Source organism: Colletotrichum scovillei (genome assembly GCF_011075155.1).
Source record: "Colletotrichum scovillei strain TJNH1 chromosome Unknown Contig00004, whole genome shotgun sequence".
Lineage (NCBI taxonomy): Eukaryota > Fungi > Ascomycota > Sordariomycetes > Glomerellales > Glomerellaceae > Colletotrichum > Colletotrichum scovillei.
Genome location: NW_023336262.1, coordinates 248953 through 274984, shown reverse-complemented (window position 1 = coordinate 274984; position 26032 = coordinate 248953). Strand labels below are relative to the sequence as shown.

The window sequence follows — 26032 nt, the reverse complement described above, 5'->3', positions numbered from 1 at the left end:
GTGCCAGCTTATGAGTTCAGTGTCACGCAAAACATTTACACATTTGCCCCGTGTTGACAAATGAGGCACTTGATACATATTTTCATGCTTTAGTTTAGTGAGAATGTTAAGCAATAAAGCGTGGTTTTCGTCATTCACAGGTACAAAAACGAGTTCATCATGTAAGATATAAGTGTAAAGCCTGGTGTAATACCCTGAATAAGGGTTTGAAAGTGTGTTTAGCAAGTTATGATATATGACTGCCACAGGCCTACTTCATGTTTGAGAGTTTTACTAACAGTTTGAGTCACATAGTACCTATCATTTCCAGTTCTCACAGTACTTCAATTCTTGATGTATTGCTTCATTCCCCAATCTACTCGATCCTAAGCCGCTGAGAGAATCCATTGATATTTCCTCATCGATCATCACATCTTCCCACAAGGAATATCTTTCCTTGCTGTTGAATATTCAGTCTGATACATAAATCGAGACTTGAAAAATTGGTCTTGACTGGGATGTCATCAAGGAGACGGATCATGGCTAGTTTGTATCGAGACCTGGGTGCGTTCAGAGCAGTAGGCAAACATGCTTCACATGTACCATATGAATCCTGTCGCCATTTACCAAGAGAATGATTCAATGAATGATTATATTATGAATGCCAAGACTCGGACTCCTTGATCTCAATGCGGATTGGAAGACTTCAGGGTATGTACATCCAGGCCAAGAAAAAGAGGCGGGTGACATTTTCCAAAGTGAAGTCACAGGCAAGCGAGGTAACGTGACCGAAGCCAAGGAAGGGAAAGAAGGCAGGTACGGAAGTAGGCAGGCACGGCAGGCACCTCTTCTTAAAGAGGTCTTGCCCTTTCAGAAATTCTTTCCCATGTATTTTATGCACAAATCCGGCAGTGTGATCAAAGCGGAATATCTCTGGTACGACGCGTCATCGTTTTGATGCAATAATCAGTTACACAGTACTTGTCTACTCGTCTTCTGCATCTTCCACTTGCTCTTCACATTTCACCCCCTTCACAATCGTTGCAGAATCAGCCAAGCTTTACCACTCTTGCTCGGGTGCCGTCCAACATGCCAAAAGACCAGCCCAGGTCGCCAATGACACGCAGTGGCCTCCAATCATTTACCGCCTACAGGGGTCGGAGCTTGGGGTAAAGGGGGCCTGGGCAGCGTCGATTACAGCGGTACCCCGCAGCATCGACACCTCGCCGCGCTCGGTTGAGCTCCTCGTCCTCCTCACCTCACATCATTGATAGCTCCATGTCCTGAGGTCCTCGACCCATGGTATGCGGAGATGCGTCGGCATTCACTCGGAGGCAGGCTTTCTATGGTCGACTGCCCTACCGCACCTCATTATGGCCTCCGATAGCAGTGTAACTGGTCGAGACAGCTTACCAGGGGTTCGAAACCGTATGGTCATTAGTCAATCAGAAACTCCTCCGAGCTTCGAGCTCCGAAATCTTCCCAGCTCAGGACCGAGGATCTTCGCGTCTTGGCTACAAAGTGTGGAATATAAAAGCCAGCGCGACCAATTTACCTTTCTCGCAATGAAGACCAGATCACCTGCAGCTCCTTCTTCCTGACTTCCTCTTCTTATACGCTTCCCACCATCATCATGCATCTCCCGCTGCTCCTCTCGGGAGCTGTCTTGAGCTTCATCGCTCCGACCCTCGCCGTTCCTGTTCAGGACAGTCCTCGCCAGCGCCTCCTCGACGGCAAGGGCCTTCCTACAAAGTACCGCAGTGGCTCGCCTCCCTACACTCCTGGCCACAAGGACAAGTACGATAGTCCCATCGACTCTATTGGCGACGAGCTCGATCCCTTGCCATATCGCAATGGCCTCGGAGCCTCTGTTCTCGGCCCTTGGAACGAGGCTCGATCCAGACAGAACCCTGATCTCGTTCGACCTCCAGGCACTGATCACGGCAACCTTGCCAACATGCGTTGGAGTTTTGCTGATTCTCACATTCGCATCGAGGTCCGTTTGTCCGCATAGCTTCTGTTGAAGCATAATGGTACTAACTAGTTCCGTTTGTAGGAGGGCGGTTGGACTAGACAAACCACGATTCGCGAGCTTCCTACCAGCATCGAGCTGGCTGGTGTCAACATGCGCCTAGACGAGGGGGTCGTTCGTGAGCTCCACTGGCACAAGGAAGCTGAATGGGCATACGTCCTTGATGGCAGCTGCCGTATCACCGCCATTGACTACGAGGGAGGCAACTTTATCGATGACGTTCAAAAGGGCGATCTCTGGTTTGTTTGAAATTGTTTCCTCCTTCTTATCCTCGTACTAAACAATTGTGGCCAGGTACTTCCCCTCCGGTGTTCCTCACTCCCTTCAAGGTCTCGGCGAGAACGGAACCGAGTTTCTCTTGATCTTCGACGATGGACACTTTTCTGAGGAGTCTACTTTCATCCTTACGGACTGGCTTGGTATGGTGCCACTGAGAGACAAGAAGACTCCAGGTTGACTGACAACACAACAGCACACACCCCCAAGTCTGTAATCTCAAAGAACTTCAAGCTGGCCCCCGAGGTCTTTGCCAACATCCCCGAGGGAGAGAAGTATATCTTCCAAGGAACGACACCCGGCTCCATCAGCCACGAGGCTCCTGACGGAAAGGGCGTCAAGAAGTCAAAGCACCAGTTCACGCACAAGATGCTCGCACAGGAACCCAAGAAGACCTCTGGCGGCGAAGTCAGAGTAACCGACTCCAAGAACTTCCCCATTTCAAAGACCATTGCTGCTGCCCACGCCATCATTGAGCCCGGCGCCCTCCGCGAGATGCACTGGCACCCCAACGCCGACGAGTGGTCCTTCTTCATCAAGGGTCGCGCCAGAGTCACGATTTTCGCCTCGGAAGGAAACGCCAGGACATTCGACTACGTGCCAGGCGACGTTGGCATCGTCCCGAAGAACATGGGTCACTTTGTGGAGAACATTGGCGACGAACCCCTCGAGATGCTCGAAATCTTCCGCGCCGACGAATTCAGAGACTTCTCCCTGTTCCAGTGGATGGGCGAGACGCCCAAGAAGCTGGTCGTCGACCACCTCTTCGCCAACGACCCCGATGCTGGAGAGAAATTCTGGGACAAGGTCAAGAGCGCCGAGAAGGACGAGATCACCAAGGACACTAGCGTCGATGCCGAGGATGTTCAGACCGAGACGGAGGAACTCTGATGGTCATACAACAACACGGAACGGAAACATCATGCATGGAAACATTGGAAACGGAAACGAGGTGGCTGAGTCTTTTGCCCTCGGTCATCGTCTGTGCTCTGGCGGCATTTTGTTTCGTTGGGTGATGAAACGTCTACAGCCAGGGGACAAAAACATCATCTCATTTGTCGACAGAAATTGTTGATCAGTCAATAATACCATTTCATTATTCTTGGCAGCAAAGTCTATGATGTCTAGAAACAAAACCAATCTCGCGTCTTCGCTCTTTGGCTTTTGGGACGCTGTTCGCGTCTTTGATACTGTGTCTCCCACTGCCATTAGACAAAAAAGCATTTTTTCTTTCTTTTGCTCAGAGTCTATGAAGTCAAGGTAACCTACTCAGAGTTTACTGACAGAACTGGGCTTGCAAAGGGTATCCATGCCAGCCACTCCAGAAAGCTTTCGTCCAAACACAATCGGATTACTCAGTTGCCGCTGCCAAGTCCAGGCCCTTGTATCACCATCAAGTCAGCCACGCATAGATCGCCTCCTTTGCTTCTCAAACTAGAACTAGAGCCCCCGTATGCCACGACTATTGCTCTCTTTCACCATCCTCTTCCATCACCGACAGATCATTTACACAACTACCTGTTTCTCTTACCGACAGGTCTCCGAAAGACGTCCGTAGCTACGGACCCAGTCTAACCAGATATCGGTGCCTCAAATAGATCTAATGGAAAGAGGGGTGGGTGCCGTATTAGTTGATTGCAGCTTTCATCCCTCGGTGCGGAAGGAATATGACTGCAATAGGCTGTAGCAGCCAGGTTCGCGACGCCCATTCGTGACCCGCGGCCAGGCTCTCGTCGCATGCGAGGAGAGAGAACCCCCTCTGGACACGCCCCCTTGGGCCCTCGTGCCCGATTTAGGCTTATCGCAGGGTGGGAGCCGGCGGTAAGAAACGCAGAAAATAATAAGAGAATGACGGGAAAGGAGATCCTAGGGCCCGGGGATCAGGCCGGGGGCCTCGAGGCTAGGGGTGCGTAGAGCCGTAAGATGGATCAAGAAGGTGGTGACCGGTGACCGAAGCGTCGAGAGAGCGACGAGCAGAAAAGAATCGCAATCATCATGGAACGAACCCCGCACGGCGACAACACCATCAATCCGGGCCAATAGTTCCGTTTCAGCAACGAGTTGAAGGCAGGCATTTCAGGTGCTGATGTGGTGGTGGTGGAGGTTGTGGTGGTGCAGGAGGAGAAAAGCTGACAAGGCCGTTTCCGCTACCTGCATCGTCCAATGCTTTGAGCCTTCACTCTTTTCGGTCCATTTTCCGGTGCGGGCAGCAGGCCTGTAGGGTTAGGAACTTCTGTATGGGTGTGAACGTTGCGGTTGACGACACCCATTCCTATTCTTGGAAAAGTTGGAGACAGACAGTGAGAGGAGACTGGAGAACAAGAAAAGAAGATGGCAAAGAGGGGTAAATGCGAGCACCAAGGGGTAATGAGAGATGAGGGGGGATTGGGACTGGGCACATCACCGACTGAGTGACTGACTGACTTGACTGACTAGGTGAAAAGAGTTGGAGGCAGGGCGCGAAAGCGACAATCCCCCTGGTGTTGTCGATGGAAAGCTATTCCCATCCCAACGGCAACGTGAGCTGATTCGTTGGGGTTGCAGCAGAAAGGGCGGCACTGGCACATACGCAAACATGCCGTGGTAGACATGACCCGGGATTCGACCAGTGAGCATGGATCTAATACAACCCTCGTCAGTGTGACTGCAGCATCTTAATCGAAGAAACATGTATGTTCAGTTAGGGATGCTACATATAGCATAGTCTCTCACACGCTCTCTCTAGGTAATCTAGGTAATCCTCAACCCCGTTCACCCTCGGCTCTTGTTGCCCTTGTCAAGTTGTTTCTGTGGCCCACAATCCACTTGCCGCTCGCCGCCCGCCGAACTGCATTCACGTCTCCATGGGTTCTCGCAGCGGGTGTTGCTCGATTGTCTCCTCTTCCTAGGCTCCCTGGCTCCTCCTTCTTCTCCTCCTCGCTCTTCGCTTTTCCTTGCGAGTCACTCCCGTTAGGCTAGCACCGAGTGGCAGAGGCCTAAACCCCGGTCAAACCCGGACTTCACCCCGGTCTGCATGGCCGGAATACGGCACCTGATTCGCGGGCTTGGCATACCACCTCAACCGGGGAAATCAAAAGCTTGTCCCGTCGTATCGAAGGCTACTTGCAGGGGTAGACTTGGGGGAGCACAGAGAGCGGAGACTGGAAGAAGGGGTGTGTGGCCGTGTGGGAACAATTCGGTGGAGTCCCGTCCTGGGAGCCCGCGCCCACCACCCGGCACACGACATCTCGCCTCGTCATTGCGTTCGTCTATCCAAGATGGCCCTGTTAGAGCCGATGGCCGCCGCGGGAGCGCTATTGGACGGGTATGTACCCCGCGTCTTGGTCTTTAGTTGAACGGGAAGGGAAGTGGACAACGGAGGGGGGAAGGGGGGCCTACTGGGTAGGGGGGATCTCGCGCGGGAATTCCGGTCTTGCGTCAAAACTAACGTACCTCTGATACTTACAGGCAGGTCGAAGGAGAGAAGTGTGTGAGAGAGAGGCAAAGATAGATAGAGACCTGACGGAACGATAGGGCCGCGAGAGAGAGCATCGAACACACTTCCCGCTTTCGGGTTGCACGACTAAGCCCGCGGTATCTCGCATACCAAAGAAATGGGGCTCCGTATTGCGTCGTCGTCGTCACCTTGATATGGGAATATGGATACCACACATATTTCATTGCGACCCTTCACGTTCGGTCAACTCCTGTCCTGCACAAGAAACTGAGACCGAAAGGGTCCCACGCATGCGCTGCGTGCGCCAGAGAGAGGATCAGAGAAAGCCAAGTGTTCTATGTCTTGGATGGGAGAGCCTGTTATCTCAAGTCACCAATCCGGATGAGGAAATTCGATATGTGTTTTGCCGCCAAGCTTCCCGTGTAGACTGCCAATGCATGTAACCCCCAAGAACGTGCTTTAGGTACCAAGTGTCGGTGTTCGGTAAAGGGCTTTGGGACTTGCCTATTTTCTTGGCTTGACGCTTTTTCGACTACCGCAGTGCTAGCCGTGGCATCACCCAGTCATCATACGCACACCTCTCACTCACTCACTGTCGCTCACTCACTCACCCACCCGCTCACTCATCACTCACATTCGTACAATACGCACACGTACACACCCAGAAATTCTGCCTTGGCTGCCCATGAGGTCGGCCCGTTTTGTCTGCCGGTGGCGATCGTCCGTCCTTTTCAACGCCCTCGCTGTCTCACAAGATTCGATGTGCAACCTGCCAAGACTGGATCGTGCTGTGGTAAGTCGTCAATAGCCACGAGGAGGCCAAGATACACCGGCACTTGGCAGTCGACTTAGCATTGCGGCTCTCAGATGCCAAGTGACGAGATATCGAGTCTAATACAAAGTCTAATGAGTGCAAACTCAAAATCAAACAAAATCAAGTGAACAAAAGGCGTTCAAACAAAGATGCAATGCTCATGGTTTCCCCGTCTTGTGAAATGACGAATGAGATGGCGCGGACCTTTCATCTCAGCTGCCACGACTCCAACTCTAGCCTCCGTGCCCAGCTGCGTTCGTGCTTTACTTAGTAACTTCACACAAAATGTAGTGTGTGCTAATTATGTGGTGTTCTCTCTTACTCCAAATATTTCAACTGATCCTATTCTCGTCCCGTCCAGTAGCCATTGACTTTTATCCCCCAACCCTGGTGCACATGTGACCAACGTACCGTTTCTTTGCCACGCCATGCTAGGTACTATTCACAAGTCCTTTTCCTGCTATCCCACGCGGGATGGGTACCAGTCAGTTTCACTTTGAGTTGGATGGACGTCTGCACCCGACTAGTATCCAGGGACCAGACCTGAAGTTTTGCTTGTACATGTAGCTTATCATGTTCCTTTATTGGAGAAAAGCTGGAGTTCTGGTCTAATGTCTCCCTTGTTCCCAGGCTATTTGGCGTTCATCGCGGCGCGACTCCGCGCGAGGGGACTGGATGGCTGGCTGGTTGGCCTTGCTCGACGTAACGCAGACCTACCCAAACTCCCACCAATCTGAGGCTCTCGACACCTTCCATGGGCTGAACAGTGATCAAACTGCATTAGATCCGGTGTCATCGGCATGTGAGGGGATACCGAGTGTCGTCCGAAGGAGGGTACGGCAGTTCCTTGCCTAGATTGGACCAAGTTGTGTACACACGCAGGAGCCCATGATGCTGCTGCGGTGGTGTTTTCTTGGCTCACGCCTCCCCCTCTTTCTCCTCTTGCCCTTTTTGCCTTTTTTCGCCTTCTCTCTACACGTATTGGATGGTATAGTTATCCGCCTACAAGGTTCGGGTCGCTATCCCATGTGGTTGCTGTGTTGTACTGGGGGACGGGCAACTTGCGCAAGCGGGCAAGCTGCAATGCGCGGGTCAGATGCGATGCAGCAAGCATATAGAACACCTCCATCAGCGTGGCGGGAAGGGGGAGGGGTCTGACTGAACTACATTGTTATCTCTAGGATCAAGTCAAATATCGAATAGTTGAGACCGGATGAAGATGATGACTTGACTCTTTCTTGAACAGATATAATCATCCCAACTGCTCTGAAACCATTTTGTCTGTTCCCATCACATCAGCCACGGACGGCCCCGTACTCTTCTCTTTCCTCACTCTCCCTTTCTCATCTTTTCTCAAACAACGGCACATTGGGTCCCCTTCCTGCTGTCAAGATGGAGAAGATCACCCGAAAGGTCGAAAAGGTGAAGGACGAGTTTGCCACAGATGCCAGCATCGCACGAGCTCGCGACTTTGTCGTTCAGGGGGCCCCAAAGCTTCCATCAGCTGCGGGAGTCTACCTTCTCGACAAGGTCCCCATCGTCCAGTGGCTTCCTAAATACAACCCGAAATGGCTCATCACCGACTTCATTGCCGGTCTGACCGTGGGCGTCATGCTCATCCCGCAGTCTCTGGCTTACGCAAAGATTGCAACTATTCCCATTGCCAACGGCCTGTACTCAAGTTGGCTTCCAGCTGCGTTTGCAGTTTTCATGGGAACCTCAAAAGGTTTGTTTGCATGTCTAATTTGACTATTTCTTGTGATTCTTGGTTTCTGACTCTTGGTTCGATGTATAGATCTTTCAACAGGACCGACCTCCATCCTGGGCCTCCTGACAGCTGAAATCGTGCGTGACCTCAGTGAGGAAGGATTCGACATCTCAGCCATTGCCTCATCCGTTGCCCTCATGGTCGGAGTCTACTCACTCGTCATCGGTCTCTTCGGCCTCGGATTCCTCCTAGACTACGTCTCCTTCCCAGTCCTCACCGGATTCATCTCCGCCGCAGCCCTCGTCATCGCCTTTGGCCAAGTCGGATCCCTCGTCGGCTTGACAAACGTGCCATCCGGTGTCTTCAACGTCATTGGCGATGTCCTTCGTCGTTTGCCAAAGTGGGACGGCGCAACGTGCGGAATCGGTTTCGGAACCCTGCTCATTCTCGTCATTCTTGAGAAAGTGGGCAAGAAGTACGGCAAGAGACACTTTGCCATCAAGCTCCTCGCCAACTCAAGAGCCGTGATTGTCTTGGTCGTCTTCACTCTCATCAGCTACCTCGTCAACCGCAACCGCGAGAAGTCAGACTACGCCTGGAAGGTCAGCCAAGTCAGCACCCACGGTATCACCCACCCCATTGTGCCCGCCTCGAACTTGGTCCAGAAGGTCGCTACCAGAGCTGTTGCCCCACTCGTTGCCAGCACCCTTGAGCACTTGGCCGTCGGTAAGGCCTTTGGTAGGAAGAACAACTACCAGATCGACCAGAGCCAGGAATTCAACTACTTGGGTGTCGTCAACATTGTCAACAGTTTCTTCAGCACCATGCCCGTCGGTGGTGCCATGTCTCGAACTGCAGTTGCTTCCGAGTGTGGTGTCAAGAGTCCTCTGACTGGTGCGGTCACCGCTGCCTTTATTCTCTTGACGCTTTACGTTTTGTCTCCGGCCCTTTACTGGCTTCCCTCTGCAACTTTGTCAGCAATCATCGTAAGTTTCCATTGACCTTACTCAACAAATATCCACTGACAAAAGGCATAGATCATGGCAGTTGTCCATCTCTTCGGTCCTTTGTCCTTGTTCTACAAGTTCTGGCGCATCTCCTTCCCCGACTTTGTTGCTTCAATGGTCTCTTTCTGGGTCACCATCTTTGTCTCTGCCGAGATCGGTATCGGTGTTGCTGTATGTCCCCCCCTTTTGATGGCTTTCTTTCAGCCATAACTAAGCCATAACTAACTTTGAAATCAAGGTCGCGTGGAGCATCGTCTGGACTCTCCTCCGTTCCACCTTCGTCAAGCCCGAAATTCACTCCAGCAGCGCAGAAACCGCTACTTCCATCCCACAACCCATTACCCGCATCACCAGCGGCGGCGGTCGCCAAGTCACAGATGAACGCATGGAGAACGCGCGCATCTCCATCCCAGGCGATGCCATCGTTGTCGACTTCAACGACGCCATCTTCTTCCCCAACGCCGAGCGCGCAAAGACATCGACGCTCACGGCCATCAAGCTCGTGTACCCGCGCGTCGAGAGCAGCCTTAGCCAAGACGACAGAGAAAGACACTGGAGCGTAGCAGCAGAGAAGCGCCTAGAGAGATTGAGAGCGCAAAAGCAGATCCGTCTCAAGGAGACGCCGCTTGCTGTTGTTGTATGGGACTTCACCATGGTGCCGTTCATCGATACGTCAGGCATCATGACGTTGAAGGAGCTCAAGGATGAGATCAAGTTGCATTCTGGCAAGGGTGTGCAGATTCGCATGGTCGGCATGTCAGACAAGGTTCGGAGCAGATTCGTAAGGGCCAACTGGCATTTGGTCGATCTGGAGGAGTGGCGAGAGGAAGACGCGGACCTGGTGTACCCTACCATGGAGACTGCAATTTGGGATCGTGATGATGGCTCTGGAGCGGACATTTCGAGTGAGAAGAAGGGCTGAGCGTCGGACGAGCTGGAGCTTACAAACACTGTCTCCTCGAACAGGCTTGGTTTTAGCTTGGCCGCCCAAAGATGACGGGAGTATGATTCATGAGTAACATAAATATTGCAGCTTACCAGATACCTATTTCTTAAATTTATCTCGACATTACACAACCTTGCACACTGTCACAGGTTCTAGGTGCTGACCCATTCCTGGCTCTCGCCAACTCCTTGAGAGGAAATACTGGTTGAATGCAGAACAAGCCGCACGAGTATGGCACCATGAAGCTTGTTGAGAGGGGGATTTCCATTACTTTGGGGCATTCCGTCTATGCTTGGTTTGTTCGGAGAGACTGATGTGCCATGTCCTTTCCATTCAACCATGCCCGAACCAATTCTCAGTTGCAACTCCTCAACTCCCCATCCCATGGTCCTTTCAATCCCAAGACCAGGAAACAGCATAGCCCACAATGGCAAGGATGACAACAATCAGAGCAGTACAAATAGCCAGATTCTGTCCCAGAGCATCCATTCTCTGGATGCGGGTTGCCTGAGAAATGAACATCTCATCGTATCGCATACTCTTCATCGTCAGCTCGTCGAATCTGTCCTGAAGTTCCTTGTGTCGCTGGTAGCGTTCGTCCTCAGAGGCATTACTACCGTTCTTAGAGGCGTCACGGGCGTCCTCACAGGCAATGAGGTATTGTATATGCTTGTCTTGAGCGGCCTGGGTGTTCTGGATTTGCTGTTGGATTGCCTTGGTCTGCTGTAGACCTTGGTCTACGCGATCGGTGTTTCTCTCCGTTTTCTTTTGGCGTCCTTCAACTGAACTCACTCGGCCCGCCGCCATGCGGTGATAGTTCAGAAGATCTGCCTTGAGCTGAATGCAAGTTTCCTCAATCTTGTCGACGCGTGACTCCAGCATCAGTAGCGCCGTAGGCTTATCGGCTGAAATACCAGACTCCGTCTGGCTGTGGCTCGTATCATTGACTGCGGAGCTCTTGAACTTGAAGGTCAGAAGCTTGACATAGAAATGGGTTCCAGGGAGGAGACAATACCTGATGGCTCTGAGGGACGGAGTCATTGCCCTTGGCCGAAAGAGGATCATCCTGTGTGAGTGTCTGCGCCCAGTCAGCTGGAGAATAGATATTATGCTGGTACGCCACACTCGAAGTTCTCAATGTCTGCGTCTTGCTGCCTTCCTGAAGCCTGATCATCGACGCCATACCAGGCAGGTCCCCGTTAAGCGCACGGAGCATCTGATTTTCCTAACGGTTTGGATCTAACCATCCAGCTGGCGCCCCCATCCCCATGTAAAACCTGGATATTGGCACAGGCGCGGCCAGGTGTGGTTTCCAAGGCTTCCACACCACGCGGTGGTCTGAGAAAAGGGCACTCTTCGCTAAGGTTTGATGGTAGGAAGGCGGCCAGTTCTTCTAACCACCGCGTGGCTTTCTTCCAAGCTCTCCGCAGGGACACCCGAAGGTGCCATCAGGGCCGTCCCACAAGAATCACCCCCAAAACGGGAGAGTAGGGAATGATCTCGAGCTGCTCTACTAGGGTATGACGACGACGAGACCGAACCCTCACAAGTCATCCCCCAGTCCGTCGGACCAGAGGTTGACGCCACGTCCCGCACTCGATATCCGTCACTCGAAGGGCGATGCCCCGGCTCAAAGTAGAGTCGGTGACCGGTCCAAATGGTCCTGGCATCCACGCATGCCTCGAGCTCGAGATATCGCCGGACTCCCGATACGCCATTTTCTTAGGACTCGGAGGGCAGGGCGACCACAGGAAGCGCAAGACGCAAAGAAAAACGAGGCTGGGACACAATGTGAATTGTGGACGTACCTCATTGTCATTGTCAGAGTCAACCTGTCGGATAGATGTCAGCAAAAGAGATAACTTGTTTTGAGGATGATGTCGAGGCCCAACTTACTGAATTGTCTGCCATATCATCCTGGCTCTCGGAATCATCGAAAGAGTTGTCCTGTGTCTTCACCCAGTCAGCAAGGAAAACCTTACTGGTAAGCCCAACTCGTCATCCTCTGTTGTGCCACGCCATTAAGATCCTGCATCTTTGCTGCCGCCACCACCGCGCCTCGCCAAGATCGGTACTTCTTAACATCCATGGAGAAACACTTTTGGCTTGCGACACCTAGCTACCACGCGGTCCAACTTTTGACGGAAGGACGTTGCGGTTACCTCAAGAACGCAACCGTGAGGAAGCGTTCCTGAGAACCCAGACATCGATGGGGACCCAGAATGTCACCTGGAAAAAGATCCAGATGTCGCGAGACTAGTCCTGAAAGATGGCTGGGACTGGCTCCATGAACCCGCCCGAAGGCGGAAGTTATAAGGGGGCACCTTTCACAGCCACACCCGGAAACGAGAGAGTAGGGTGTACCTCCAAGGCCCGCTACCCTGCTTGCCCAGCAGGACGGATTGGTGGCAACAAGTAACCGATTGGACCATCCCAGGACTTCCACGAGGGAAGTCCGAGGTGGTTGAGACCATACCGCCCGAAGGCAGAACCGGAATGAAGAGGTGATTTGCCCCGACTGCCCACAGAAGGGTGACTGGCCTGTCCAAATGGCCCTGCCACCCTGGCAATTCACCTCTCCAGTTCCGGGCTCCCGACGTCTCACCAAGAACGAATTCTCGGCCCGCTTAGGGTCCAATCGGCAAGACAGGCAGGTGGGAAGAGACACGAGAGAAGACGAGTCCGGGACGCAAATGAAAAGATTGCGGGCTTACCATGATGTTGCTGCTGTGCCAACGCTTCATGCTGGGAACTTCGATCTCGGAGGGAGGAGAGGAGGCCATCGCGAGGAAGATCTGGGTGAAATATTTGTCAGTGATGAGAAAAGAAAACCCGAGGCTAAGATGAGAACTTGCGCTGAATTCTCGAGCAATCCGGGCGAGAGAAATGAGAATGAGCCGATAATGAGATGGCTGTGATGAGGTGGAATGAAGAGAAAGGTTGAGTGAGAGAATGGGCAGAGGAAGAGAAAAGAGGATCGAATGGAAGCAAAGCTGGAAAAAGGTCGACCTTTCGAAGTGGGCAGCCAGGAAGGCGGCGGTGTTGAATTTGAGAAGAAGAGAAAGAAAGGGAAAGGTGAGAGGAAGAAAATGAGGAAGAGGAAGTGAGCTGTGGCAGACGGAAAAACCAGCCAAGTGAGTCTGCCCGACCACCCACCCTCACGTGAGGGCGGTCTGAATATTTTGATTTTCGAGAAAAAAAAAATAAGACGCGTGAGGGATGAAAGTTGGAAGGTGGGAGTGAGACGCGTGAGTTGAAGAGGAAGGAGCCAGAAATCGGTCCCAACTGCTCAGACTGACGAGGTCTTGAGAAAGGAGATGAAAAAGTGATCTTTGCGAAGGGAAGGAAGAGACGAGTAGAAGAAGATTGAGAAGAAGATGAATATCGTACCTTTGATCAGAATCCTGAGCGGCGCGTATCGCGAGATGAAGCCGTCGCCTCTTGTTGGACGAAGCTGCTTTGTCGATGAGAAAGTGTCGTGATGACGGAGAAGAGGAAGAAGAAGCAAAAATTGAGAAGATCCCGAGGATGGAAGAGGGAGAGAAGTTGGGGGGTAGAGGATGTGAGGTGGAAGAAGAGAAATCTCGGGCAGACCAAGGTGGGAGGGTCAAAATGGGCGCAGGGCGTAGACTTGCTGCCTCACGGGTGAGGATGAGGCATCTGGTGCGGCCCTAGACGCGTGTGAGAAGATGAAGTCGGAAAGGTGAAGTAAACAAACGCGGCTTCAGGCTTCAGTCGAAGAAGGAGCAGACTCGAAGGGGGATCTGAGGAGATGAATGGGTCATTATCCAGGAAAACGAATCGTACGCCACCAAAGAAAACGGGAAAATGGAATCTTGAGTGACTGATCGAGAACGATGAGACGTAAAATAATGAAAATACTGGCCTCGTAGATAGAATTGTCCTTGTAGTCGCGGTTTGACAATTGGATGTGTGAAGTTGAGATTTGCCTTTACCCGGTGACGACAGGTCGAGGCACGATAACGAGACGTGGTTCGTTTTTCAGAAACGGAAAAACCTCAGACAAATTATTTTCCAGCCCTAATCGTTGTATTGCGTTCGTATTCGTCCCTCATCTGGCGTGCCTCAGGAGTAGAACAGACGGCAAACATCATCAACAGCGAGGCAAAGAAGCCAGGAATGATACATCTCGAGCTGAAGAATGCTCTACAATGAAGCCATAATTGTTCCATGTGATAATCTCACTCAAGCTCGTGCCTTGTTCATCCGTGATGTCTCGGCCAATATTCTGCTGATATCACGGGGTCTCTCCTTCTCCCGGGCAAAGGGCAATGGCAATTTTCAAGTCTGGATGCTCGTATGTGTCCGGCGCATTGCTCCCGAGTCGGACCAGGTGATTCTTCTCCGTGTAGTCTATCTCTTCCTCGTGCTTGATATCTTTTGGACGTACTACTTGAGAGGGGGTAATTTGCTTTTGACCTGGCGATTTTGCTTAGGGGATGCCCAACATTTCTTTCGAAAAGTCGCGTTACGGCGAGTCACTGTTTTCTTCACTGGGCGAGCAGAAGCTTCGACAACCACGAAATTTACGCGAAGTTAATCAAATAGAACTTCAGGCGTTTTGGGGCTCTAAGATAGCCTGGTCGTGGCAGTTCGGTCATTATGCGGCTCCAGCGCATACGGTGCTGTGGTCACTGAGCCTGGCGAATAGCGGATGTTCGTCGAAAATATCTCTTGGCATCATCTTTGTTCCGTACCGCATCAACCGACTTAAGGTAGCCTCGTAGGAAAGCGCGTTGTTGTGATACTTTGTTGATCGAGGGAGTTCACATCGCGTTGAATACCCTTTTGCAAGGCAGGTGCCAAAATATTAGATGTTCGCACCTTCCTCCTACATCAATTTTCCAACTTCAATACTGGAGGTTCGATAAGTTCTTGCCGCATGGCTGTCAGCTTCGTACAACTTTGTAGTATTTGTTTCATACTCACTCTGCAGGACTAGCGGTTCAATGAACAATTTGACTTGATCAAGGGGGTGGTGTAATTGGGGAAACTTGACGGAAAGCACAAAGACTTCCGTTTCCTTTGAGCAAAACTGCCCCCAAAGCTTACGTCAAACCAAACAATCGTAAGGGGGCTCAGGAGTGTCATGTAATGGCACTATATAACGCCCTCTTGAGTAAGAACAAGCATTTTCGCAATCAATTGCTCATTTTTTACCACACACAAGTGACAACAGAGCTTACCGCACAGCAGCCTTGCTCATTAGCCATATTTGACCTTCCCTCCCAATGGGAATGATCAAATGTGACATCAAATCTACCATGCATCATACATGGGTATGTCAAGAACCTGGGGATCAGGTTCGTTGTGAACATCAGCTGACACTGGGTACCTTAGTTTCTATAAAAGTACCATGATTATGCCTGGAGATTCTGGCCTGTCGGCTTTGCTGGTTTAAGCCAGCAGTGTTGTGAAATAGCGCTGATAATACCTTCGCTTTTCCATTCCCCATTGTGTCTCTTGGTGCTCCTTCTCAGTCTGTCATGAGACTTCGTTATGTGGTTTATCCAAGAAGTCTGCCGTGGGCCACAATGAGGGCATTCAGCCACTCAAAGGACATGTACGCACCCCTTAATGCCCTCTGGGAAACGTGATTCACGTTCGTTCTTTCCTGAAAGACGCGATGCTGTTCACCGCTTACCCCTAATTGGTAAAATGGCCCCTTTCACTACTGTCTCCCGATTAGGACAACGTTGTAAGTGGACCCTTGTCCTGAAATGTCCCCATCACCAACTTCACCTTTCAAAAGGTATAAAGAGTCCTCCTCCGGGCCCCTTTCTCTCAATTAAGTTCCTCCTCAACAAGCTGACGCTCTTGCAACTTTCCGCTAATTTACGCACACTTCCTGATATTGATCCTACCTTTCTCGGCGTCATTCTGCACTCCCGCAGTCTCTTTCACTGTCCTACAAGCAGTTCATTTACAGGTATGTTCAGGTCATGACCTTTTTCCACAATCTTTGACAGAAGCAATCTAACGACGATCCTCAGAATCCCTGGGCATTGCAAAAAGCCAGAACAATCGCCTACCTTAGTCAAGATGTCTCAGAACAGCAACATAGCTGTGGTAAGACCACCCCCAATCCTGACAGTACCTTTATGCTAGTGCTAACATGAAATACAGAAGTCTGATTCCGAAGACGACTTCGTAGTTGTCGATGACAACCACACCATCTCTCTCGAAAAGCTCAAGAAGGAGCATCAACAAGTCGTCAAAGAGTTGAACGACAGACATGTTGGCGAGCTGGCTATCCTCAGAGATAGCTGTCACAGGCGCTCGCAGAACGCAATCGCCCTGGCAAATTCCTCCGTCGAACAATACAAGGTCTCTGCTCAGCGCCGTAAGGAGCATTACGAGAGCGAGATCGAGGATCTCCAGAACGAGCTTGCTGCCGAGAAAGCTAAGGTAGCGCACCTTCTGGCCCTGGTTCCGCCTCACCTTCGAGGCAGAATGCCTGGTCCATCTAGATAAAGTAAGGACCACTGAACAACACAAATACCAACATTGCATCAACCAGAAGCGGTTTCAGCAGTAGGATATTGGGCTTTGACTTTCAGGTAGAAGAGTACTAGTAAACGAGCCATCCACCAATGGGGTCTAAGAAATATAGGTGAATGCGCATAGAACTTTTTTCTCTCCATGGTGCGTGCCAATTGATAACAAAGTCCTTTCTCTGGGTTGGTCTCAAGTAATCTAAATGGCCTGACACAGAGAATCCAGCCTGCAAATGTTAATTCACTCATCCATTTACTGTCTCTGAACATCAGAAAACGCCCGGAGGTGATGATTGCTTATCGCATGATTGGTGCGGTTAGTCCTTTGCTGGATCCACGAGAAGGTCGTCTCATCCGGATATGATAATCATCGAGTTGAGGCTGAATGCGAAGCGAGCCCCTACTCTATGTTCGTGATTCTGTTAGGTCGAGGTGGCAGCGACTTGAACTGGGTAAAAAGCAGTATCAAATCTATAACTTTGGGTCCAATTAGCGCATAGAGTGCTGGGCAGACTGAAGTTTTCATGCAAAGGTGTCTATGGAATCTAGCCAAAGAAAGTAGTTTCGATCCGACTGTTCTCGGATGCCGTGTTCACCGGTGATTTACAAGACGCCCTTTAGACTTTCCTCCTCCCGGTGAGTCTGTTTTCTGTTTACGTAGCAAGACTTCTTTGTTGATGCAGTACGGGGGTCCTGGAGACCGAAAGATAAGCATATTCCATTTTAGAATACCATCCAGATTCCAGTATCTCGCCTTTTCCCTCAAAAACTATTCCTCTTTCTTTACGCGGTCGTACCTTCCTCTAAATACACCACGAATCTTGAAGCGCGTCGTACCCATTTCAAACATCAACGAACTCAAAGCAGTACCACGCCCCCAGCCATCATCCCCAACGTCGCATTTTTGTACGACCAGCACAAGTAACTTTAGTAAACTTCAGACTTCAGGATCATTTCTGGTGGAAGGCATACCATTGAGGCTGAGACGTTTGCCACTTCCTATCCGTCAGACGAGCGCAGCGCGCTATTACCAGATCGTCTTCAGACCGATCCTCACAAGCAACCGATTTCATGGCTTCTTCCGGCACTACAATGCTCGACAACAATTCCTCGACCTACAAAGGTCTCAAGGTCAGTTTCACCACTTGTTTTCAAGCACCCTGGGTTCCTGGAGGAAACCTCCCCATCGAGATGATCGCCTTACCTGCTCAATCTGTCCTTCAATCTAAAGCAAGCACTGACAACGCACAAATACACACAGTTCGTCCAATACGACGAGAAAGAGCACGAGAAGCTCTTCAAGCAACTCATGGCCGACGACGAGAAAAAGGCCAAAGAGCGCGGACTCAAAGGCAAGGACCTCATCGCCATCCTCATCACCTCCCGCGAAGAAGCCTTCTCCGAGCTCGCTCACTTTCAGATCCGCGCCAAGAAGATCGCCCTAGCCAACAAGCACGAAGTCGACGAGCTTCGCAGAAAGATCTCGGTCGCTTACGATGTGGCGCACACGAGCTATGCCCAGGCTCAGGAGTACTACAGCCACATTGATCACTACCGAAAGGAGAGCGAGCGCAAGGACGCCGTCATTCAGCAGTCGCAGCATGAGCAGGTGACTTTGCAGGCACAGCTTTTTCAGAAGACGCAGGAGGTGGCGAAACAGCAAATTCAATTGGATGAGGCTGTGGCCAAGAATAAGGAGCTTCTTGCTCAATTGGAGGATGTTCGCAAGAAGGTTGACAGAATTGTGAGGGCCTCGGGTGTTCCCTCTCCTTCTCCTTCGATCGGCTACGATCGGGAGCGCAGCATGACGTAACGAGTACTTTGATCTTTCAATGAGACCTGAATGATGGTCTACGATGGAAACCTGACAGCACGAGGAGTTTGAACATGTTCTGGCTTGGAGGACTTGGCTTGGACTGATGATTCTGGAGTGAGAGCCGCTCGCGTTGACAGAGGAATTACAACACTAGCTGGCGATGAGTTGACTACAAAGCTTCCAAAATGATTCCTGATTCTCCGTGATGCCTCATCTCATACTATCTTGAATTCCTGATCATCTATTTATGGTATCAATGGGTCGTACCTTCTCCAGGGCTCCACGACTCCAACGTCGTCAAATACACAGCCACACCACCGAACAATCCAGACCAGCACCGCCACACGCCACGCATTTCCCCTGCATACCGCTGGCCCCACCTCCTCAAAGGCGGTCACCCGATCGAGTTACCCCGGGACCCTCATACACCGAGGATCGGCGGGGCAGTTTCTCGGTGAACAACAATTTTATTCGAGAAACCCATCCCACCCTGCCCTGCAAGTCCCATCGCCGACGGTGCATAGAACGACAGTCCTACCCGTCGCAACGTCAAGAACCCGCGACACTCGCAATTGAGCTACATCCCCTCGCTCAACCACCATATAAACCCAGCCACAATGGCGTCTCAAGAACAGAACATGCCGTTCATCAGGAACCTGGCCTCCAGCGGTTCGTCACCCGTCGCATCGCAACCACCCACTCTGCCGTCGCGAACCTCCCAAACCTCCAGAACCACTTCAACTAACTCCTCCCTCTAACCTCCACAGACCGCAAACTCCGAACCCAAGCCCTAACCTCCCTCCAAACCTTCCTCGGCTCCCACCGCGCCCTCTCCCACCTCGAAGCCCTCAAGCTCTGGAAGGGCCTCTTCTACGCAATGTGGATGTGCGACCGCCCCATCCCGCAACAGAACCTCGCCTCCGAGCTCGCGGCGCTGACAGCCTGCCTCCGCAACGACGACGTGCCCACCTGGCTCGCCGCCTTCTGGGAGATCCTCTCCAAGCAGTGGACGGACATCGACGTCCTCCGCATGGAGAAGTTCCTCCTCCTCGTCAGACGCACGTTTACCTCGGGATTGCAATGGGTAAAGGAGGGCGAATACGACGAAAAGAGGGTGGAGGCGCTGCTGAAGGTGTACGGCGAGTGGCCGTTTGAGCTCGAGGGCGATTTGAGAAAGGTGCCGATCGGGCTGCGGCTGCACGGGCTTGATATATGGGTTGACGAGCTGGATCGGTTGGAGATGCTCGAGGAGAAGGATGCCAAGGCCATGGCGTTTGCGAAGAAGCTGAGCCAGCTTGTTGAGCCGCTCAAGAAGTCGCCCGTCAAGACTGTGCGAGCCAAGGCTGCGGTCGTGGTTGAGGACGAGAGGCTGCCGTGGACGGAGAACAAGGCTACCGAGGAGGCGGAGGCGGCGGACGGGGACGACGACGAATGGGGCGGCATTGACGATCAATAGAGGGGGGGGGGGCTCAAGCGCTCTCCCCTTGGCTTCGTGTCTTTGCATGGAATGGTGAACACGGCGTTTATTGGATTTTGAAAAAAAAGAAGGGAGGCATGTGATTTTTGATGCAAGGATTCCCCGTGGGTTTCTGTTCCGTAGGAAGCGGTGGTGGGAACCAAAAAGAGAAATCAGGTATTATGTGCAACGCTGTACTCTATAGTATACAGTGATATCCAATGGCTGTCCTTATTACCAACCTGGCTGCCTTCTCTTCCAGCTCAGCCCGACGACGGCTGTGCTCTTCTCGTCTTGTTCTATCTGGGTATCTCGACTTTTGAAGAAACAAATCACTGCTCCCTACTCCGCTTTCGCTTCCGCTTCTGCTCCTTTCGCTAATGGCCCGGAATACCATCGTGCCATATCGTGGCTGGCCGTCTCGACCTCAATCACAGCCGGAGACCCCATTTCGTCTCCCTTCCCTGTGCAGCTCTGGTTCGATCGCTTAGGGTAGGGACATCTTCTCCCAGCCTAGGGGACCGGGGGCTTCGTACTTGCCACGCTTCGAAATGACCCTGCCAAGACCGTGGTGAATCTCGGCCTGGAAGGGCTCAAAGGGCACCTTTTCGCCGTCGATGCTGATGTAGCCGTCTTTCTGGTTCTTTGGAATGATCCTGTAGGCGGAAATCTTGCGGTACGATACCAAAGAGTTATCAAAGAATTTTCCATTCTCCACAGACATTAGCATGCTCAGCTGGGCGCCGACTGACATGTCTCCGTCGATGCAGACAAGGTCCATCAGACCGTCATTGGCGAGAGCAGCGGCGAAGAAATTGGCGTCGGCGGCCATGTATGCCATCTGGGGTGGTCAGTACGTAGTTCTTTCGGGGGACAATGTCCAAGATACGGGCATGTCCAGTCAGACAGCAAGAAAGGTGAGGCAGTAAACTTACATTTCCGCAATAAAAGTTGCCCATCTTGTCATGGGGTATCAGTTCCCATCCGTCCGGCAGAGCATCGTTGATGGTGCCGAATCTCAAAGGCGGCAGTCCCTCCTGGTCATCGAAAGGACTCGAAACAGCATCAGCATTCTCCGCTCTCGGAGGCTCGCTGGCGCCCGAATGTGTTGCCGACGCGCTGCGCGTGTACTCCTTGTAGTGCTTCTTGACGCCCGCTTTGTCCTCGATCTCGACTTTTACAGCCAAGTCGCAGGGGTAGCACTTCTTTTCGAATATTCTGACCAAGAAGCCCCAGGTGAAGCGCGCGCCGCCCATCCACCGCAAGTGTTCGGTAGCCAGGTCGCTCTCGGCCACTACGCCAAGGGCCTGACTCAAGAAACTGAGGGTGCGTCGGTCGCCCTGTGTGATACTGACCAGATCCATTGGGGTCTCAACTCCCTTGATGATGGCAAGAGCGCAGATCGACGGTCGATACGAGTCGTAAAGATTGCAGCTCATCGCATTGCCCGAGCCGCAGGGAATGTGCGAGACGGCAATCTTGTGCAGGGCTTGGGACGCATCGGGCCGCTGACCCAGACCATTGAATACCTCGTGAGCCAAACCATCACCAGAGCAGGTAACGATCGTGTCAAACGCGTTCACGTCGACTTCCCGCGCTATTTCAAGAGCTTGGCCTGAGTAGGTGGTGTGCTCCACGTCCATGGGCATGCGCGCCGCCTTGAACAGAGGTTCGACGTCTACACGCCATTTCTTTTCCGCGCCTCCCGGTCCGGCATGCGGGTTAACCAAGACCTTTGCTCTCTTGCATAGTTTCGCCGGGCCGTATGCTTTTTTCATAAGGGTATCGATCCAGGACTTGACATCCGGGCTCTCCGCATCGTTAACCGTAAAAGTCCATTTCGCAGCCTGTACTCGTTGCTTGCCGGCCTGTTTCGCGTAGTCGATCGTGAGGGTCTCTCCCGTCAGTTCGGCCCAGAGGACGTTGTATAAGGGGACGGTTTGCATCGAGGGTGCTGCATAGTGCGGACTAGTGTTAGCAAGCTGGGAATGGGGACCGCGGAGGTCGACGACAACGGACCTGATGCGCCAAACCCAGCAAAACCGCAAGTCCGGTTGGCTTTGTTCGCTGTTGGGTCTTTGAAAGGGGGTCAGCTACCCGAGCGCATCGCCACGAGGTAGGTATATTGCAGGTTCCCACACACCATTCAGAAGGAGATTCTCCGAGGTTAGAGTCAAAGATTTGTTGCCGTCGACCTTGATCGTCTCTGGTGGGCCGTTTCTAGAGGCGGGCTTGCCGTAGGATTGGGAGGACTCGGAGATGGACTCGGTCCCGTTCGGGGCCGTGTTGTGTTCCCCTGCGAGGGTGGCCATCGTGAAGTGTGCAAGGGTGAAATAAGCGACAGACGAGTAGAAGCTGGCGGAACAGACCGTTCACGTCCGGCGAGAGACAGAGTTATAGGCGAGCGAAGGTGACGAAGATGCAAAAGGAGATCGGTCAGTGCTAGCAGATGTCGCGACGAGACATGGTAGTCAGTCGTTGACTAGTTGTTGGTAACGGACGCTACGGCGGGTGCTGTTGATGGGGTGGTCACAAGCTCCCAGGGGTTGCAGGAGGAAAGAGAAGAGAAGAAGAGGATAAAGGTGAATTATTACTGCGCCGTTGTACCAAGCCGGAGGAGGAACTTGGGAAGAAGGGCGTTGGCGCAAGCCGAATAGGAATAGTTGCAAGGGAGTTGGGTTAGTCGGAGGCTAAGAGCACGTCCCGAGGCCCGTCGTTGACGAAGGAGGACTGAAGTCCAGGAAGGGAAATCGACCTTTGGTGCTAGTTGTGCTGGTGTATGCAGCAAGGTACCTTACTGTGTGAAGCCTGTAGGCCCAAGCAAAGAATTGAAGCGATGCCAGGGGGGGAGCAACAAGCAACAAGCAACAGGAAAGAAAGTTACAACAGTACAAAACATCCAAGCCGACGCTGTTCTGCTGCTGCAGGAAGGATGGCACGGCCATCCACCGGCAGCGGCAGCACGGATGAATCGGAGATTGAACCTCAGTCGCGCTTGCTTCGGATAGGGCACTACTTCATTTTTACAACATACTTACGTGGCAACTCGTGTACCTCCCTAATGTGGTTGGCATTGATAGCAGAACAGCGATAAGGTAAGCAGGAACGCGCAACACCAAAGAACCTGGCACCATGAGAATTGCATGGCACGGATGCGCGCTGTAGCTGGCCACGAGTTAAGGTATTCAGCACGTTAGATACTGAAGCCGTTACCGTTCACCACCCGCCCAGAACCTGAAGGCAATGCGAGGAGCCCGCGGCGCCCGTAGCGGCCGCCTGACCACGGCGGAGGTGCTCCCCCGGACGCACATCACACTCGTGATGCAACCGTAGGTACGGATAGATGCAACCATTCAAGGAGAGGGCGTCGATGGAAACCGAGATGTTCGGGTTTGGGAGGCACTGTGAGCCTGTGAGGTTGGCATGTGAGGTGCCTTTGGGGATGTAACTCCCCGTAAAGTCAGGCTGGACAGGTGACGGGAGGTGATGTAGACATCCCAATCGAGGTAGGTACAGCAGGCCAGGGTCGGACCAAACACCTTATCTAGGAGTGGCTTGAGGGGGAATGGACGCCAACAATGCGACACGTCTGTCCAACCGTCTTGGTGGTGTGAGTAAGCCGGCCACTCACTGTCAGTCTGTCAGGTACCGGACGACTGACTGTAGAACACCGGCGACACAGCTTGCGCGATGCCCGACTCTCCCGCCTTGGCTGCGCTGGCGTTCGCTGCGTTCTGTAAGCCTCTCTGGTGGCTTCTAAGGTAGTGAGTGTATGTGTCTGGTATGAAGCTGCTGATGTCATGGTTCCTCAATCCAGGGCGGAAACAGTGGTCGTGCGTGCAAGAGAAAGTCGTATGCCTTGGTGAACCATTCATCAGACGATGGGCGAGCGGGCTGCGCGTTCCTCATGCTGCAAGTCCAAACGCCTCTTTGCATTGCGTTGGCCGAAAGTAATTTGACAAGAAGGAGAGAGAAGACGCAAGCTCGACTGGGAAGACAACAGAAATCGAACAAGGGCACAGCCGCACAATGCCTTTATTGCCTTTTAGTCAGGCAAGTCAGACATGAGTAAGTACGTACCGCAATCCGCGCGATGGTGAATTTCAACGCTCCACGCGGGGCAAACATCGAAAACCTACGCGTAAAGAGAATGGCATTCATCGTCTTTCATCGCCAAATTCTACTAAAATGCCTATTAGATTGCGGATAACACAACTTCCCCCTGCCTTACCTAAGCTTTCACTTTACCCATACTTTTCTTGCCTACAAGTATGTTCCCCTCCAACGTAGGTAGCGGGAGCGGAGATTCCCTTATTGGCGACAGCACTGTAGCCCAGCTGAATGCACACCCAATGAGCTTCCCCCGTGCCGTCTAAATCAGGCAATAATTGACCAATCAGCTGTGGGCCGCAACCTCTTTCGCTCATTTAGCAGGAAGATACGCAGTACGTACCTCGGTACCGCTCCAGATAGCGGATTGCTCACATTGATTTTGGGCTCTCACATTGAACAACCTCTCTCATTGTTCAAGGGCCTTGACTCACATCTCATTGCTCTCTCAGTGACTTAATTCATAAGTAAAGACATCCCTTTGGAAGCCAATTGATCTCATCTAACAGTATCACAGCAATCCTCAACACTCCAACTCGTCAAAACCCAGAAACAAAACCAAAGTCTACACAAAATTCAACCCCGCCATGGCCTCACAACCTCCGGTCGCGGGGTCCGACGCCGCCCTCCCACTCATCGACATCAAACCGCTGCTCAAGAAACTCTGGCCCGTCCCGGACGCCGGCCTCGCCGTCAGCGCCGATGAGATCGCCGAGGCCATCTCCCACTTCTTCACCCACCAGGTCTCCGACACCCAGGCCGCCTCCCTCCTCATCGCCCTACACTTCACCAACCTCGACCGCCGCGCCGACGTAATGGCCCGCTCCGCGCACTACATGCGCCGCGCCGCCGCCAAGGTTGACTTTGACGATCTCTCTCGCGTGGTCAAGCAAAAGAATCTCGGCGCGGGAACCTACGCCGGCGGACTGTGCGACATCGTCGGCACGGGAGGCGACGCCCACAACACATTCAACATCAGCACCACCGCCTCCATCCTCGCCTCCTCCCTCCTCTTGGTCGCCAAGCACGGCAACCGCGCCAGCACCTCCAAGTCCGGCTCCGCGGACCTCGTCAACAACATGCAGCCCCGCCCGCCCGTCCTCATGGCCGTCTCCCCAGAGACAATCTCACAAGTCTACGCCGCCACAAACTACGGCTTCCTCTTCGCCCCCGTCTTCCACCCGGGCATGCGCTACGTCGCGCCCATCCGCAAAGAACTCCCCTGGAGGACAATCTTCAACCTCCTCGGTCCCTTGGCGAACCCTGTCGAGGATATTCTCGAGGCCCGCGTCATTGGCGTAGCGAGAAAGGAGCTCGGCCCCGTCTTCCTCGAGGCCCTCAAGATTAGCGGTTCGAAAAAGGCCATGATCATCTGCGGCGAGGAGGAGCTGGACGAGGTCAGCTGCGCGGGTCCGACGCTGGTCTGGAGGCTCAGCGAGTCGGCTGGCGGTGAAGTGGTGGCGGATCACTTCAAGGTGCAGCCGAGCGATTTCGGCTTGGGAACGCACCCCCTCAACACCGTGTCCCCCGGTAAAGAGCCGGCTGAGAATGCCGAGATTCTGAGGAGGATATTGGCGGGCGAGATGGCCGACGACGATCCCATTCTCGAGTTTGTGCTGATGAACGCCGCGACGCTGTTTGTCACGTCGGGTATCTGCGAGGCCGAGACGAGCAACATGGGTCCAGGTGACGACGGCCAGGTGATTACCGAAAGGGGCCCTGGCGGAGGTCGCTGGAAGGAAGGTGTGCGGAGGGCGCGCTGGGCTGTCAAGAGCGGTGAGGCCTGGAAGCAGTGGAAGGCGTTCGTCGACGTCACGAACAGCTTCAGTCAGTAGAGGTTGTGTAGATAGAGGGTGCCAGACCATGATGACAAAAAGTGTGATGACAGGGGTCAGCCAAAATAAAAAGGATAGCAAGGAAATGGAACATCACGG

General features: G+C 52.6%; 7 protein-coding genes across 7 annotated transcripts; 5 read left to right on the top strand and 2 right to left on the bottom strand.

Annotated features, from left to right (window-relative positions):
• The first annotated feature begins 1009 nt into the window (after positions 1-1009).
• Positions 1010-3322, top strand: HER10_EVM0006646 (oxalate decarboxylase family bicupin). The gene is made up of 4 exons (XM_035476226.1): positions 1010-1975; positions 2036-2250; positions 2306-2430; positions 2484-3322. The coding sequence occupies exons 1-4, from the start codon at positions 1613-1615 to the stop codon at positions 3176-3178; spliced, it is 1398 nt and encodes a 465-aa protein (XP_035335029.1). The 5' UTR covers positions 1010-1612; the 3' UTR covers positions 3179-3322.
• A 4607-nt stretch (positions 3323-7929) lies between these two features.
• On the top strand, positions 7930-10174 carry HER10_EVM0013278 (sulfate permease; the record flags this gene model as incomplete). The annotated part of the gene is made up of 4 exons (XM_035482642.1): positions 7930-8263; positions 8333-9231; positions 9283-9423; positions 9491-10174. 4 exons carry the CDS (start codon positions 7930-7932, stop codon positions 10172-10174), a joined length of 2058 nt encoding a protein of 685 aa, XP_035335522.1.
• Positions 10175-10591: 417 nt separating this feature from the next.
• HER10_EVM0001743 (uncharacterized protein) lies at positions 10592-11239 on the bottom strand (the record flags this gene model as incomplete). Its single annotated transcript, XM_035471480.1, has 2 exons — positions 10592-10921; positions 10991-11239. The coding sequence occupies 2 exons, from the start codon at positions 11237-11239 to the stop codon at positions 10592-10594; spliced, it is 579 nt and encodes a 192-aa protein (XP_035334671.1).
• Positions 11240-16261: 5022 nt separating this feature from the next.
• Positions 16262-16693, top strand: HER10_EVM0008085 (uncharacterized protein; the record flags this gene model as incomplete). The annotated part of the gene is made up of 2 exons (XM_035477619.1): positions 16262-16288; positions 16346-16693. The coding sequence occupies 2 exons, from the start codon at positions 16262-16264 to the stop codon at positions 16691-16693; spliced, it is 375 nt and encodes a 124-aa protein (XP_035335134.1).
• Positions 16694-17787: 1094 nt separating this feature from the next.
• On the top strand, positions 17788-18529 carry HER10_EVM0013239 (uncharacterized protein; the record flags this gene model as incomplete). The annotated part of the gene is made up of 2 exons (XM_035482603.1): positions 17788-17847; positions 17978-18529. 2 exons carry the CDS (start codon positions 17788-17790, stop codon positions 18527-18529), a joined length of 612 nt encoding a protein of 203 aa, XP_035335520.1.
• A 1650-nt stretch (positions 18530-20179) lies between these two features.
• On the bottom strand, positions 20180-22827 carry HER10_EVM0005542 (diacylglycerol kinase catalytic domain-containing protein). Its single transcript, XM_035475155.1, has 4 exons — positions 22132-22827; positions 22008-22064; positions 20924-21942; positions 20180-20829 (listed from the first exon to the last, which is right to left on the bottom strand). Exons 1-4 carry the CDS (start codon positions 22298-22300, stop codon positions 20476-20478), a joined length of 1599 nt encoding a protein of 532 aa, XP_035334950.1. The 5' UTR covers positions 22301-22827; the 3' UTR covers positions 20180-20475.
• A 1132-nt stretch (positions 22828-23959) lies between these two features.
• On the top strand, positions 23960-26025 carry HER10_EVM0010543 (anthranilate phosphoribosyltransferase). The gene has a single exon (XM_035479999.1). The coding sequence runs from the start codon at positions 24686-24688 to the stop codon at positions 25931-25933; it is 1248 nt and encodes a 415-aa protein (XP_035335307.1). The 5' UTR covers positions 23960-24685; the 3' UTR covers positions 25934-26025.
• The last annotated feature ends 7 nt before the right edge of the window (positions 26026-26032 follow it).